The sequence below is a fragment of the Protopterus annectens genome, chromosome 10.part0, assembly GCF_019279795.1.
Source record: "Protopterus annectens isolate FY-2018-M chromosome 10.part0, PAN1.0, whole genome shotgun sequence".
Lineage (NCBI taxonomy): Eukaryota > Metazoa > Chordata > Ceratodontiformes > Protopteridae > Protopterus > Protopterus annectens.
The window spans coordinates 1,381,674,905-1,381,692,528 of record NC_056744.1 but is presented as its reverse complement, the minus strand read 5'-3'; the positions used below and the strand labels follow the sequence as shown (position 1 = coordinate 1,381,692,528).

Genomic DNA, 17,624 nt, shown 5'->3' with positions numbered 1-17,624 from the left:
CAAGTAAACCTGCCACCATAATTCCTTCGATTCTAAAATTTCCTCCCATAATCCACCCCTAATATCTGGCAAAATTTGATCAAGTACAAAAAATTGGAACCTATATTCAGGACATGTGGTTGTATGTTTATATAAGGCATTTGTACTCTTGGCTTTCAGTATGTCATAATTGTGCTCATAAATTCTTCTTTTCAAACAGCGTTCCGTTTTACCTATGTAAAACGACTGACATTTCTGACAAATAGCCACATAAACAATACCCTTACTTTCACAGTTGTAATAATTTCTACTTTTGAGCCATTTATCTCTACTTTCTATATGTATTACTTGTTTGTTAATAATATATGGGCACTGTTGACATCTACCACATCTATATGTCCCATTCCTTCGTTTGTTTCCCATAAGTGATTTACCACTACTTCTTTCCAATATTTTGCCTATATTTGGTGGGTTTTTGTACACTATTTTAGGTGCCATCTTAGTTATTTCTTCAATATCTGTTAAAGAGCTGAATTTATTCCATTCTTTTTTAAAAATTTCTCTCAATTTATTATTTGAATTGTTGTATTCCACTATCAGGCTTCTTGAGTAATTAACTTGTTCCACTTTGTTACTCACATTTTCTTGATTATACATGTCTGTATTCCTCTGGGGACCCTCATTTATATCTAAAATTGGTTTAAACCTATCTAACCTACCCAGCTCAACCTCTTTTCTTAAATTCTCTATGAAACTCATGGGGTATCCTCGTTCTAGAAACATATTTGTAAGAGTCTTACATTCTTCTTGGAAATCCTTCTCATCTGATGTCATCCTTGAGCCTCTTACAAATTGTCCCTTCACTATATTCTTCTTACTATAGGGAGGGTGTGCACTTTCATAATGTAAATAGGAATTTACATATGTATCTTTTCTATAAACCTTACTTTGAAATTTACCCTTTTCTTTGTATATTTCTATATCTAAATATTTCAACTTTTCTTTATTTACAGTATACGTAAATTTCAAAAATGTAGTCGTTTGATTAATGTATTCCATAAATTCTAAAAATTTCTCCTGTGTCTCTACCCATAAAATGACTATGTCATCTAAAAATCTGAAATACTTTATCCAACATTCCTTAAATCTACAGTTAACTATGAATTGCTCCTCCCATTTGGCTAAGACAATGTTTGCAAATGTGGGGGCACAAACTGCCCCCATCGCAACACCCGTCCTTTGTTGGTAATATTCACCGTCAAACATGATGTAATTATATTTTAAGACGGTGTCCATAAGTGTCACACTTGCTATCTTGTCTTCCAAACTTAAACTTTCATCACTGAATATCATTTGTTCAAACATGTCCATACCCTCTCCAAAAGGAATACATCCAAACAGATCGATAACATCTATAGTAATAAACAGTAAGTTATCCCTGTACATATCTTGTTTTATTACCCCCAATAAGTTCCAAGAATCCTTTAATATTAAATTGTTTTTTAACCAGATATGTTTAGTTTTGTAGTCAACAAATTTGGCTAAAGGACCCGTCTTGGCCCCTGCTGCCGAGACTATGGGTCTAAGGGGGGGGTTTGTCATGTCTTTATGGATTTTTGGTATCCCAAAAATATAAGCTATCTTGGGTTTCTTAACCTCCAAAAATCTATAAGTTGTTTCATCAATTACCTTCTCTAACACCAAATTTTGTAAGATTATATCAATTTTTTGATAGCCTATATTGATTTCATTCAGGGATACCACACCATACTTATAATTATCACTCAAGATGGAATTTAATTTTCCTTCATATAAAATTTTATCCATAATGACAATACCCCCACCCTTGTCTGGCTTCATTATTCTAAGTGAGGTATTACTGCTTAAATTGTTTAAGACCTCCATCTCTTCTTTGTTCAAGTTATAATGAACCCAACCTTTATTAGAATGTTTTCTAACTGAGCTGATCATTAAATTCTCAAAATTCTTGATCTGAGGAATCAAAGGGGGGTTAAAAATTGACTTTCTCTTTAAAACACCTTCATTTATTCCTTCTCTTTTAATACCAGCCCTATTAGCCATGACTTCCAAATTAATTTTTCTCGTAAATAACTTGACATCTAAGATGGTACGAGTGTCATCACTTCTCTTATTAGGTATATATTTCAACCCTTTACTAAATAAAGAAAAATGATTAGGATTCAGTATAAGGCTGCTAAAATTGTAAATAGTAAAATTGTTGTAAGTGTGTTTCACTTCATCCTGTACTATTATTTCCTTATTTGAGTCTGTATATATATATTCTAGGGTCGGGGCATCTACATGTATCTTCCCCTCCCTCTTCTCCCCCCCCGATTCTGAAAATTTCTACCATAATGAGCATTATTTTCATACTCATTTCTCCTTTCACCTAAAGGTGGGAATTCCACATCATAATCTTCACCATACCATCCATCATCCATTCCAGTCCCTTTTTTATAATCAAAAACTGTGTTATTACCGTTGTTGTTCCATTTACTTCTGAATTTTTTCACCCTATTTCCTTGATATACTGGTTTAGGGTAATTAGTGTGATTTTCATACTCCTTTACATCTCTATTTAATTTTAACAATTTACGCTGTATCACTTCTTCACACTTTTTATCTATTTCATTCCTTATTTGGAGGTATTTATCCTTTTCCTCTTTAATTTCATGCAACAAATCTGTAGTGATACAAGTGTCTAATAACTCAATTTCACCTTTCAACTCCATTTGCTTACTTTCATTTTCATTAATAATTAATTGAATAACCTCTAAACCACATTTATTAAACACATCTATTAAACATTTGTGAAAATGTGAGCCAATCTGCACATTATTAGGGTATCTGTATACCCTTAAACCCTTAGGGACTATCTCCCTTTTTAAGCATTCCCTTAAATAGGCATTTTCAATACTGAGTATTCTATATTTAGTTAATAAACTGTTGAATCTACCAAATTTCATACTATAGGATTCATCATCATGAATAACTTCATCATTGTTAATTAAATTGTCAAATTGAAAGTCTCTTTGAAGCCATTCGGAAGTCGTTTTTTTATGTAAACTATTATTATTAGGGGCAACAGTACCTTGTAAGCCTGTATTTGGCTTTGCTTTTCTTTTGGGTTTGGCACCCAAATCTTTGCTGAAAGTGTTAGCCAGTTCCTCTTCCGTGGATCTATCAAGTAAGCAGCCTGGAGTGTCATTGGGGTTAAACATAGTACCAACTTGGTAGCTGTCAGTTTTTGAAAAGGTATTTAGTTTCCTAATATATTTACAGTATTTTTTTTTTTACTTACAGATAAATGTTGCCCAGACTCTCCAACTTACACTGGCCAAAATGGGTTTAGAATTATTACCTGGCACTACCACGTCCTCATTAACTACACTAGAAATAAATGTTTCTTCTTGACAAGTTTATCCTTTTCAGTACTCATGTGCTGCTTAGAATTGTCTGTTTCTGGGATTTCAGTTTTAGCTTAACAGAAAGTTTAGAATTTTGCTCAGGTGTTGCACTGTCCATGCATCCCAACATCATTCCCTTGTAATATACCTGTTTAATTAGCAATTCCTTCTCTTTATTTCTGCTAGTCATTTCTATTCCATCATCTGCAATACTTTCAGGCTACAATGATACATTTACTCACTGGCTTGTAACAATTTCATATTTTGTTATGTGATTCCATTCCTTGTACCGTATTATGTTATTGCAAATGTATACTGTACATCTGCAATAACTAACCAGCATCTCAAATGTCCTGGACCCTGCATTTGTACAGCTTTATTACTATCCACCCAATCTGTCTACTATAACTACACCAGTAAAACCAGCCATTAAGCCTACTACCTAGTGCATAGTGAATATCCAGCCATTGTTTACAAAATAATTATAATACAGTTCCATATGCTATTGTAAACTTGCATATTGTGTAAACCTACTGACTGCTAGCACCAAAACAAAAAATAATACATTTCAAACCAATCACCAATTTCTTAATAAGTAGTTTATTCAAAAGTCTGCAGTGATAGGTTAATACAGCAAAGAATAAACATAAATAACTCAGCTGAAATCTGTGGGCCAGATGGCTATTTCTTTCCATTGTCAATGAAAGACTCCACGGATAATTATAAAACAAAATCCAGACATGACAACCCCAATCCAATTTGGAGTATAACACATTGTAAATCACAAGGCTAGTTACCTTTTACAATATAGACAGCTTGCAACTTATATATAAATATATAGATGTTTAGTAGATAGATGGCTATAGCTATGCTGTTTTGTATTTGAGAAATGTCAAGAAATTCACCAAACAGCTTGGTTATGATTGGAAACCTGATCATAATTATTTGCAACAGTTGACAAGTTTTTAATGCCCTGATGTATTACCAGATTAAAACAGTGTGTCTAACAGACAGAATCAATAACAAAGTCAAAAATAATCAGGGGAAAACGATAACAAGACAGAACCAATAACAAAGTAAAAAATAATCAAGGAAAAAAGACAACAGATAAAGGGACAGCTTTTAAATATTAGTAGCATTCTGTATTCATTTGGAAGACTGAAATGATCATAGTATCTGTCTTAACATACACTTTAGTAAAAGTAATATACCTTTAATTATAATGTCCAGAATTATTTGATTATTGTAATCATCGCTGTTTTCTGAGTTAAAAAAAATTCAGGCTGGACAGAGAAAAAAATCTGCCAGTATCAGGGATGCAGTGATAGCTCTGAGAAGTGCAACTGCAGTTCTGGCTGCTGTTTCTGTAGTAGTTTAAGATAGAGTTACAGCTCTTAAATGCAGTAGATAGTTTCCATGCAGTTATCTTGGGAAAATAGGCATGGCAAGCTTTGCTTAGTTATGAATATGATGTTCATTCATAAGAACCTTGATATAACAAGCTTATTATAACATGATTCTTATGGGTGAACTTCAGAATAATGAAGCTCTTTTTCTCTTGAGTTTATAGCATAAGTTTTATGGCCCACAAAGTAAACACACACACACGCACACACACACACACACACATATGCATACACAGATGTGTATAAATATATGGAGTTATAGAACACACAAAAAGGGAAACAGTGTACAGTAATGATTACTCTTAGTGTCCGCATGTAAGATCTGTCTCATAGATCACTTTGCATTCTTATTAAAAATAAGAAAACAGGATTCAAGCTGGTGTTACTTATTTAAACTATGGTTTACTAAGTTAAAACATGAGATGAATCCTTTCATCCTTGTCAGAGCTTCATCAGATCTATGGCACAAATCTTACATAAGAAGTTTTGACAAAAGACTATTTTAATTATTCATATGTCAGTATCAAGAGTAATTATTTATTTACAAATAATTTTCCCTTTTTTGTGTTTTGTTCTTCCTTAAGGAAAGTGTTCTCTACTCTTAAGACTAAAACAAAACTGCATATCTGAAGTAGTTTACTTCATTTGCTCTTCAACCTGTGGGTCTTTGGATCCAACACGGCCACATTTTCCAGCTATGGCTCTGAGCTCCAAGCACTTCCCCTTACTCATAATGCCTCCCTGTCTCCCTTCTCCCTTCAGATCTTGTTTGTTGCCTTAGAGTATGCAGCGTGGTCTCCGAGCTCCAGCATTTTTGTTTTGGTTAGGATGGATTTTTGTTTTGTTTCTTAGTTATTTTTTCTTCCATTTTTTCTCTCCTAAACCTGTCTATCATCTCTCCAGATTTCTTCATAGCTAGCAAACAAAAAAAAAAAAGTAAAAGTATTAGTAGGCCTATTTTATCTCTTTCCTACCTTTCCTTTCTGACTGTGTGTGTGTGTGTGTGTGTGTGTGTGTGTGTGTGTGTGTGTGTGTGTGTGTGTGTGTGTGTGTGTGGATAGTGAAATGGCTGACAGGATGGCTGAGGCCCTGAAGCCTGGGTTCAAAAAATGCACAGAGTTTGGCTATAAGCTTTCATTAGCTGATGGCCAGACTCTGTGCATGGTTTGCTTGGGGGTTGTTCACCTCCAGTCCTCCTGTCCTATTTGCCCTGGGTTTAACCCCAGAGCACTTAAGGAGAGGCGGGACAAATTGATCCTTAAAGGCTTATTACCCACTTTTGCTGGGATCATGGTCCCTTCATTCCCTGTGGGAAAAGCAGCAGCTACTGCTTCTTCTTCTTCCTCCCCAGCCTCTAGGACTCCCACTCCCACCAAGAGGCCTGGGGAGGAGGAAAAATCTAAAATGGAGCAGCCTCGCAAGTGATCCCCTGACTGCTTGTCACAGGCTGGTCCACAGCTGAAGACAAAGCCTGTTTCCAGGACTGCTTCCCCTCGGCTCAGGTCCCTGAGGTTTTCACCTGAGCCTGAGCTTCCAACTAGCCAGTCACAGTCTAGGTCCCACACATGCTACCGGCACTCCCGTCCTGCTTTGGTGGCATCCTCCCCCACCCGGAGCCTTTCAGAAGCAGTGATGGACAAGATGATGCGGAGGTTTATCTGCACTCAAATTCAGATGGGGGTCTTTCCGGGGGCCTTCTCCCACTGGAGCAGGCTCCTTTCTGCCCATGTTCCATCCTATTATTCTTTCTCTGATCCGACCTTCGGTTTCTGAGTCATTGGATCCGAGGACAGTCAGAGTCAAGGGTCAGCGCCGATGGTACCATGTACCTTGATGCCGGTGGTTGCCTTGAGTGTGTCGGATCCGATCAGTTAAGTTCCAAGCTCTCAGAGCCAGAGCCTCAAGGTTGGGTCCAAGGGGTTGTCAGAGAGGAGCATACCTCTTGGCATCTTGGCTCCAGCAGGCACAACTCTGACTCCCCTGTTGGGTCAAGGGGGAGCAGCTTCTGCTTTTTCTGTCCCCTCTGCATTTAGTGTGGTGGAGAGGGTTTTCACAGGGTCAAGGCTTCAGACTATGTTGTCCTCAGAATCCATCCAGACCCCCCCAGCTTTGAGTGTGGTTTCAACCATCTTGCCCTTTCAGGGGCAGCCCATAGCCATAGTGCCCTAGGCAGTTCCACTCTTGGAACAATCTGTTTCCGTGGCCTCCCCAGACAGTCCCCCTGAGGAGGACCCCCACAAGCATACATGCAAGAGGAGACACTTGGGCTCTCCCCCAGAGTCTGTCATGGAGGACACCTGGATGAAAGGGAAGGTTCCCCAAGGTCACCTCCAAGGATGTCTCCTTTGGAGACATTATGGAGATCCTTTGCCAAAGGGGGGTAGTCCGCCCCAAAACCAACCTCAGATGATTCCCTGTTTCTGTAGGCATTTATCTCAGGCCCATCTACCTCTTGGGTGTCCCTTTTGGCTGATCCACTTGTGGAGTTAATAACATCTAGAGCTTGGAAGGAGCCGGACACCAAAGAGCCAATACCAAAGTGTCCATACAAGGTTTTAAGTCCCCCCACAGACAAGCTGCATTGGCACAAGGGCTCCCCAATAGATGCTATGATGGTGGCAGCAACCACCAAAAAGGAGATCCCACAGTACAGTCCCACGGTCCATCCTCCTGACCGGGAGTCGAGGATGTTGGATCATTTTGGGAAGTGAGCTTATGCTTCAGCGACCTTCTCTGTGAGGGTGATGAACTATTTGGCACATGTTATCTGACTCCAGAGAGATCTAGTCAAAGAAATCATGGAGTCTACCCCAGGGTCCATATCAGCAGATGACAGGAAGACTTCTGATGCTCGAATAGCCACCCTTAAAGCTGTAGTGAACATGTCCATGTGTTTGCTCTCCCATGGCATGGAGGGAGCCACACGGGGGACAGGGACAGGCGTTGCCATCAGACGTCATGCCTGGCTCCACTTATGTCAATTCTTGGAGCCCTTCAAGGCATCTTTTACAAACTCCCCTTAAGATGGTTCTTCTCTTTTTGGGAAGACTGTAAGAGAGACCTTGATCCAGAGCGAGAAGGATGGGAAGACACTGTCTGCCATCGGAATCCACTTCTCTCCACCTCAGAGGTCTTTTTCCAGGAACCAATGAGGCCAGAAGAAGATGTGGTTCTGTAAGTCTCAGGGGTTTTCCCGGAATGCTCAGGACTCACCATCCCCCAGAGGAAGAGAGGGATTTGACAGATACCATCCTAGAGGCAGAGGGGGTCTTAAGAACTTCAGGTCCCAAGAACCTTTCTCAGAGAAACCTGGGAAGCAGCCTTGAGGGGTTGCCCAACTATCCATCTCTGGAGGCAGTCAGGGGCCATTTGTTTCGACACCCACTAGCTTGGGAGTCCATTACAACAGATCAGTGGGTGTTGCGAATTATATCCAGAGGATATTTTGTCTCATTCAAAGAACCTCCCCCATCCAACAAAGCCCTCCCAGACATCCCACCCACAGAGCTGGAGGAGGCAGCAGTTCAAATAGAATCACTGCCACGAACGCAAGTCAGCCAACCAGTCTCCCCAGACTAATCTGGGGTTTATTCCAGGTTCTTTTTAGTGCCAAAGAAGACAGGGGACCTCAGACCAATTTTGTTTCTGTCCCAATTGAACCTGTCTGTAACCAATGATAAATAAACAGAGATCTCTCAGGGTAAGGTACCTGCTATGTCCCCAAATGAAAAAAATGTCAATATCAAGGTGCAGGTACTCCATCAACAGGGAGAATGACAGGAACGCACTGGCTAGACATGTTCTATCGCAAGGCACCACACACACCTTTGAGTTCTTAGTTATTGAACTGATACACACCACATTGAGATTAGGCAATGTAAGTAACTTCACTGAAAGGGAAGAATGTAAATGGATCATCAGAATGAAAGCAGATGAAGGACATGGCCTCAATGAGAGGGTTACTTTGAAACCCTTTCTAGTCAGTCGTCATCTTAAGCATTAGCAGTTATTTATTGCTATGCCTTTGACTTTTTCATGTTTCTTGGTGTTAATAGGTATATGTATTTTTAGAAGTTTTTCAGTAGTTTCATACACTTGAAATGTTTTTATTACATGCTGCTTTTATATGCTCTTGTATTTTTAAATATTTATATGCTATTTGCCATCTGAAATGTTAATAACAGTTATAATCTATTACTGCATCCATTTTAGTGTCAATGTTGAATTTTGAATTTTTAATTTTCACAATATAAGTTTCTGACTTTTTATCTAGTTAAAAGTTTCTGACTTTTTATAGTTATGTATTCGTACAAAGGCTTTCATTGGTTAACTGTTTAATTGATAAGTGTTTCAATGCAGAAGTGATGAAGTGTTTTATTAAAGTCTGAAGAAGTGTCTAGAATAGATGTGAAAGCGCTAACAACCCATGGAATAAAGTTCTTTTGCTGTTCAAGTATAAACATTTTTTATTGATTTTTGCTTTTTTGGTTTTCTGTCTGTAACCAAGACAAAATTCCAGATGGCCACAATTCAGTCTATTTTGCCCTATCTCCAGGCCAGAGACTGGATGTGCTTGATAGATCTCCAGGACGCGTACTACCACATCAAGATGGACAGGCACTCCCAGAGATTCCTTCACTTCTGGCTAGTAGCCAATCATTACAAATTTTGAACCCTTCCATTTGGTCTCACCACAGCCCCCCAGGTATTCACCAAAGTAATGGCAGTAGTAGCAGCTCATCTGAAGCTTCAGAACATTCAGGTCTTTCCGTACCTGGACAACTGACTCTTTACTGTCCCTTTGGATCATCTACTTTGTCAAACCAGGGACTCATTTCTTTGGCTAGCCAACAAGTTGGGCATCACAATCAATATGGACAAATCTGCCTTACTCCTGATTCAGGTATTGGACTTCATCGGGGCACGGCTGGACACAATACAGATGAGGGTGTTCCTCACGTCAGACAAGTTGCGCAATCTGAGGCTCCATGTCCTACACATACTTCAGACTCAATCTCCATCAGCCGAAGCAATGTTGCGGGCATTAGGTTCTATGGGAGCCACAATCACTCTTCTTCCTGTGGCATGTCTTCATATGAGAATACTACAGTGGACACTGGGAGTTCAGTGGTTTCTGTTAGACCTCCCTTTGTCCTTTCCAGAGAGAATCTTGAAAGTATGCAGGGGACTCCATTTGGTTGTGGATTCAGTCTCCAGATCTCCTCAAGGGATGCCAGTTTCAACCTGCCTTGCCCAAGACCACAGTGACCATGGACGGCTCCCTACTGTGTTGGGGGAGGCACTGTTTGGGAAGGACAGTTCAAGGCCCTTGGTCCCCTTCTGAGACCTATCTGCATATTAGTGTTCTAGAGATGAGAGTGGTTCTTCTTGCATTGCAGACCCTTCATGCTCATCTCCCTCTAGGAACAATTGTAATTAACACAGACAATATGTCAGTGGTCTGGTATATCAACAAACAGGGGGGAACCAGATCTTATCCCATGTCGAGAAGCTATGAGAATGTGGAAATGGGCAATCTCCACCAGCAGTTTTCTGGTGGCAATGCACATTCCAGGAAGGTCCAACATGCTAGCGGACAGGTTCAGCAGATCTATCCTGATGCCTTACGAGTGGTCTCTGAATCCTTCAGTAGCAGAACAGATCTTTCAAGAGTGGGGTCATCTTTGGTGTGATCTCTTTGCATCTCCTTCCAACACAAAGTGCAGTGAGTCTTTCACTCTGAACCCCCCACCAGGGAATGCCCAGAGATGCTCTGATTCATGCTTGGCCTCCCAGTCTCCTTTATGCATATCCTCCTCTTCCTCTCATGTCGAAGTTTCTTCAGAAAGCTCAAAGGCTGGGGAGCACTGTGATCCTCATCACCCCATTGTGGCCTCCACAGGATTGGTTTCCCTTACTCAGGTCTCATCTAGTTGTTCCTCCATGGACTCTGGACCCAGTTCTGGATCTTATCTCTCCCCTTCGGGGATTCCACACCCAGATCTAGACAGTCTGAAGCTCACGGCTTGGCTGCTCTGTTTCCCATGATTATTAGGACTCCCAGTTTGTCATCCCCTGTTAAGTCCATCCTGGTGGCTGCTCACAAATCGTCTACCAGGAAAGTGTATAGTAGTAAATGGAAACATTTTTCTATATGGGCTACTCAGTGGTCCTTGGATCTTTTTACTGCACCTCTGTCGGCAGTTCTAGATTTTCTGTCTAGCATTCTTCAACAGGGCACCAGTTCTTCTGTTGTCAAGGTTCAGCTGGCAGCCATATCTAGTTTTCACTTGGGGATTAATATGTCTTCATTGGCTTCCTCTAAACTGTGAAAGACCTTTCTTAAAGGTGCTTTTCTTCTTAGACCATCCGTAAAGGATCCTATTCCTCTGTGGGACTTTCCCCTGTTGTTGCAGGCATTAGTTTCTTCCCCTTTTGAGCCTGTGGCTTCGGTAGATTTGTAATTTCTGACATGAAAAACTGCCTTCCTGGTCACCATTACCTCTGCCAAAAGAGTGTCAGAGCTTCAGGCTATTTTGATCAAAGTACCCTACATGATTATTCATAAAGATAGGGTGTCGCTTCGCACTAACCCTTCTTTCCTTCCCAAAATAGCTTAGGAATCCAATATTAACCAGACTATAAACTTGCCAGTCCTGTTTCCTAACTACCAAAACAAGGGGGAATATAAATTGCATTTCCTCAATGTACATAGACAATTGAGGTTTTACCTTCCAGGACCAAACCTTTCCCCAAGTCTGATCACTTTTTGTCTTATGCCAAGCCCTTCTTTGGTAAACCAGTCTTAAAACTGACAATTGCTCACTGGATTTCACAATGCATTGGCTGAGCTTACTCAGAGAGGGGTCTGCCTCTACCAGGAAAAGTGAAGGCTCATTCAACCCGATCTATGGCTACATCAATGGCCTTTTGGTCTAGAATATCTTTGGATGACATTTATTCGGCTACCACTTAGGCTTTGTCTCACACTTTTATCTCGCATTACAAATTAGACATTGTCTCTAGGAGTAGAGCATCCTTTGGCTCTGCGGTGCTCTGGAACATCCTTCCATGAGGGTCACCCAAGAATTAGGTAGCTGGGAACTCTGAAGAGCAAATGAAGTAAACTACTTCAGATAAAGAAGTTATGTACTCACCATAACATTCCATCTGAGTAGTTCTACTTCATTTATCTTCAACCATCCCTCCCTCCTTTCCCCTGACCTTATCTTCAGGATATGATATATTTTTCAGATTGTTACTGTTGGGATCCTTGTCTTTGTCTAGGCTAAAGTTGAGCCTTTTGGTTATTTTTGGTAGATAAGGTGTTATTTGGTTGGGTGTCTGTTTCTATTAGGCAGCAAACGTGATCTGAAGGGAGAAGGGAGACAGGGAGGCATTATGGGTAAGGGGAGGTGCCTGGAGATTGGAGTCATAGCTGGAAAATGTGGCCGTGTTGGATCCGAAGTGGATCCGAAGACGCACAGGTTGAAGACAAATGAAGTAGAATTACTCAGATGGAATGTTATGGTGAGTACATAACTTCTTTTTTCTTGATACTATATTGCACAGTCATATTATATAATATGGTTCATTGCTTTGCTAGTCAACTATAAATACATCCGTTTATTTTAGCCCTCTAGCAAGGCAATCAGAATATTATGGTGTATTTCTGCAAGATGTGGTGACACTGGCACCTGAAGAATTTCTTTTCCCCACTGCTGAGTGATCTTGCAGGTGGTACATAGAAAGTAGTGGAGATGTAGGGTGCAGAGGCCTTGCTTCCTACAAAAAATATGCTGTGTTTAGTGTGTGTAGCTTCATTTATTTTGTGAGTTCTGGTTTTGCTTGGTGGATAATGTCTGGGTAGTTCCAAACTGATTCAGGTGGTGGTTGGTTTGAAATTTAATTTTTTTGATTTGGTGTTAATAATCTGTAGGTTTATACAATATGTAGATTTGCAATAGAATATTGAACTATATTATAATTATTTTATAACAAATCTTTTAATAATTTAATAATTTTCTACTTTGCTTTATTAATCGGTTCATCAGTCCTTCTAATTACTGCATTCCTTTTATGCAGTAGAGCTGGACTTACAGTTGAAAAATTTGATGATGGATGGGGAAATATGTTTCATACATTAAGTGCTTCTCTAGAAAAGGATTGATGAGATAAAATAACCAACTTTTAATATGTTAAATGTATTATTTGCTTCTATAAAAGACTTAGCATTTGAGACTGCTTAAGGTCCTTGCATCGTGTGGTAAAGTAACAGTTGTATAATACCTCTAATGGCATAAACCTTGACCATGAAAACAATGCCACGTCACTGAATCACTGAACACTCTATTAGTCAAATAGACTTTACCATGGGGCCTGGAGAGGGAGGGGAGGAATTACATAGGTTTTTCACAATGTTTTCTGTTCAACTAAATGGGATTCAGCCTTATTTTGTTGATTAATTCTGTTTCAAGCAAATGCTTGGCATTATGCATTACTCACAAAATAATTTGCTTTCATTCAAGCTCTGTGTACCACTTTACAGGATCTGTTGATAAGATTTATAATAAGACCAGTAATTACTCTGATAGTACGTTTCATGGAGTGGCATACAGAACTGGTGAACTACCAGTGTTGAATTTCTTTAACTGCTTCTAGTTTCAAAACAGTTATGATAGTTTGCAGAAACAGGGGAATGAATAAACACTGAGACTGACAGAGGAGTCAAGAGAACCATTATGTGTGCTTGCTAGGAGTTATGTTGAAGTTGGACCAAAGTACTTTTTATGCCTCAAAAAACAATTTTCTCCAAGCCATGCCCAAACTAAAACTGTTACACTGTTAACCCCTTGTATTCCTAAATATGTTGACTACTCCTTCATCCCATTTCAGATTCATACCAATATCCCCCTGACATCCCCAACTTAACATGTTACCAAAAATTCACCTCCCAGTCACCTGAGCAATCACAAAACTTCCTCCTTTCTTTAAGAGTTCAACATTTGTAGTTAATCATCAGCAAAATTCTTTATTTTCTTCATTCTGTATAGATAATACAGGTAGATAAATGGATAGATTAGACAGATGATGGATAGATAGACAGATGGATGGATGCTACAGCTGATACAGTAGTGAAAGAATAAGAGGAACAGAAATGAAATTCAGTTGTATAGAAAATAAACAACAAAATTGCATAAAATTGTTTTGCTTGTTTAAGTAGATAAAATAATGTGAAAAGAAAAAATTTCCAAAGAAATAAACATGCATTTCATGCAGTTGCAACCTCATCAGACTGTCATGTGTGCCCATGTAATGAGGAAAACAAGCAAACATTATAATCAAAAAGGTGATAAAATCAGTGAGGCAAAGGCTTTCTGAGAGAAGGATTGCCAAAATATATAGGTTCATAGGTCTGTACTAGGCTATACCATCTTGACCAAACCACTGATTTATTATGAATATCTGTCCACTTTAATCTAATTATGAAGCTATGTACCGGTGATATGTTTGGCAAATATAAAACAATAGGACATTGTTAATCCCTGAAAGGAAGGGAAAAGAAGAACTGACAAAGGCTTATCTTATTAAATCTGTTTTGTTTTTTCATTCTTTTATGATACTAATTGTTACAGACTAAATAAAATGACTGTTTAGTTGGATTTTTATGTGTGGTAAAGGTTTTAGATTCAAGGACAAATACCATATAACAAATTCATGGATATCACTTTTCTCCTTTCAGCTTCTGATTATGAAATAAGAATGAGCAAGGACCCTCTGACCCTGAGAAATAACTTCAGCAGTGCAGAACAAATTAACACTTCACACATTATACCCCTTCCTGCTGGGAACCAAGAAAGCTTTTCCTTCAAACTTGAGGATGTTGTAACAGAAAATGGAACTATTCTCTACTTTGCTGCACGTGCTTTTGATAAGGCTGGAAACATGGCAGATATATCTAATATTGCACAGGCAGCAATGATTATTCCAAGTGATCCAGTTAAGCCAGATGATCCAGTTAAGCCAGATGATCCAGTTAAGCCAGATGATCCAACTGATAACCCTATTACGGGTATTAACATCACAATGCTTGTCCTGTTAGTTGCAGGATCCCTAATTGTGGTACTAATTATTGTAAGTGCAGTTGTGTGTGGTGTAAATAGCAGCAAAAAGAAGAGAGCATCACACCAAGCTGCCTGAGTGCAATGATTAAATAATAGGTTTATTCTAAGTCATATTTTGGTTTGTGGCAGCACAGCATGACATTGAAACATGTTGAAACCTATGTTTGGTAGAAAGAAGCATTTTCAGAGTTCACCTTAATTTGTAATTTTCTAGTTTTAAAACACAGAATAACTGTCACTTCATTTAGACTAATTTCATTAATTCAGTGTATTGATATATTGTATTTTAATCCCATATTTTGTCTCTTAAAACATTTTCATCATTTTCATTTATACTGAATGTCTACTAAGTGCAGCAAACTGTAACATGAAACCATGCAAAATTAAAGGAATATTTTTACAGGTTCTGTACCACAGCTTTGTTCTTCATCTTAATATTTTAAAAGAGTTTATCAGAATGCATAACAATGGTATTTATAGTGCACATCAGTTTCTGTGATCTATAATTGTATAACCTGCAAAATCCATTTTGTCCAAAATGACACTAGGATACTGATGCAGAATCTGAATATCATCCCTATCAGTATTTATAACGTGAAAACTTTATGACTTACTAATGTACTATTAGTCTTGAAACCAATGAGGATTACAGAAAATCTTCTACATAAAGGATGAAGCCACTTGAACTAGTGTGAAGGCTGTTTCTGAGGTTACCACCACCAGTACTGAGGCTATGAATCTTATTGCTTTTGGCATCTACTTATGCTGAATGTCTTTTCTGATATTATGAATAAGCATATTGGGAATATTTATACTACCTGGCAATCTTTACTGTAAATTTTTATTTCTTACTGTTACCCTGCTGTGGCGACCCCTAACCGGGAAAAGCCGAAAGAAACAACTGTTAACCTGCTGTACTCCAGGGCTGTCTCAAATTGTTCCATTTTTGGATAAGTTCACTATCCTTTTTTACAAACTTTAATAAATAAAATAAATCCCAACATCATTGCTCTTGACTGGACACACACAGTCTGAATTTAGGATTTTTGACTTTAATAACAGATTCTGCACTCCTAGCTCAGTCACAGACAGATCTATTGCAGCATTTATAGTTTTCAAAGAAAGCAAAACAAAGACAGTCTGAAACTGCAGCTCAATATAAATATATGAAAAGCACAAATTAGGAAGCAATACCATCAGTTGATATCAGTGGCATTGCAACCCCCGTTTTACAGTAAGCTGCTTAGAAAAGGAATATCTTCTATAGAAAAATGAAATGACAAAGTGTAGAAAGTAAAGGAAAATAAAATACTTCCAGTGGGCAATTCTTCTCCTGGGAAATTTGTAGTGGATCTCTGGGTCCATGACTGGATTTTTTACTTAAGACACTTTCACTGAGCCATGACAAAGATCATCATTAAACTGAGTGGATAAATTTGGTTAGAAAGCCATCACATATCAAACAGTTTGTATTTATGTGATTTTTATTGTATATTTTGTTTTCATGTCTTTTGGATTAATAAACTACCTTTCACCAGTGCGGAGTGTTGAATGTCCTTCTCCTTCTAGAGTGCTTACTTTTAACTTTGTATTTGTGTTTTTTTTATTTTTTCCTTTTAAGAAATTTGAACTAGACAAAGGTAACTGCTAGCTGACAAAGACCAGCCCTTCTTTATGGAAAACTAGATAAAGAGGTTTGAGAGAAAGAGCTTGCAACTCTTCTTGTTAAGGTAGCCAGTAGAAGGTCTTCCAGGAAAAGAATGCCAAATAAACAAAGGGCACAGGCTTAGTGCAAAGGTAAGCTGAAGCATAAAATAAGCACCTTGTAAGAAGCTGGAAATCCCCACAGAAGAATGCCTAGCAGACCAAAATGGAAAATAGCCATCAAATGAACTTTCATGGATGAAAAACTCTGAGAAGGAGCAAAATCTTTTGGCTATAGGCAGACAGGCTTTTGCATCTTTTGCTTGAACTGCTGGAGGGAAAAATGGTCAGGATGTTTGGTTGTATAGGAAGTCAATCCGTACAACTATTTGGGTATTTAGTTCACTGTTGTAGTCATGTTTGGATTTGAAATAATCACAGATTTATATAGGTGGAGATGATTCCAGTACATCTTGAGGAGATCACATTGGCTTCAGCCAGACAAAGCAAAGCATTTGAAGAATCTTCAACCAGATGTAAAAGCAATCCCCGGGATTCATGAACCTTGCGCCAGGCGCACGCATAGCGTAGGTGCCACAACACCAGATATGGCCGCCGAGCGATTCAGGTACGATCCAATTCCACGTGCACTACCGGCGTGCGCCTGAGTTGCGCCGCCTCCGGCGTAGGTATGTTAAACACCCCATGTGCGGTGTTGCACCATGCAAATGAAGGCATATAGCGATCCACGAAGTGGCGCAGGTGTAGCATAAGGTCACGGCAATGTAAACCAAAAAAAACGGTTTACATATATCCAAACATGACATAGGAGTAACGGAAGGCTGTCAACGTCAGGTATCATACTGTTGCAATATGCCAATGGCGAAAGACACTGAGAATGTCAAAAGAAAACATGCACAAAATGTAAATAATGACATAAATGGTATGTCCGCAGAAACCACAGCAGAACCCCAGGACATGTCCGCGGAAGGTGCGAAACAATGAAATAATATGACAATGTCATAAAAGAGCAGTATAATACA

General features: G+C 39.0%; 1 protein-coding gene across 1 annotated transcript in view; it reads left to right on the top strand.

Moving 5' to 3' along the window:
- LOC122813607 (calcium-activated chloride channel regulator 1-like) overlaps positions 1 to 16,459 on the top strand; it is a 769,024-nt gene extending 752,565 nt beyond the window's left edge. The window contains exon 14 of the mRNA XM_044086019.1: positions 14,556 to 16,459. Within this exon, the coding sequence (XP_043941954.1) occupies positions 14,556 to 15,013 (458 nt within the window). The 3' untranslated portion in view covers positions 15,014 to 16,459. The remainder of the gene's footprint in view (positions 1 to 14,555) is intronic.
- Positions 16,460 to 17,624: the final 1,165 nt, after the last annotated feature.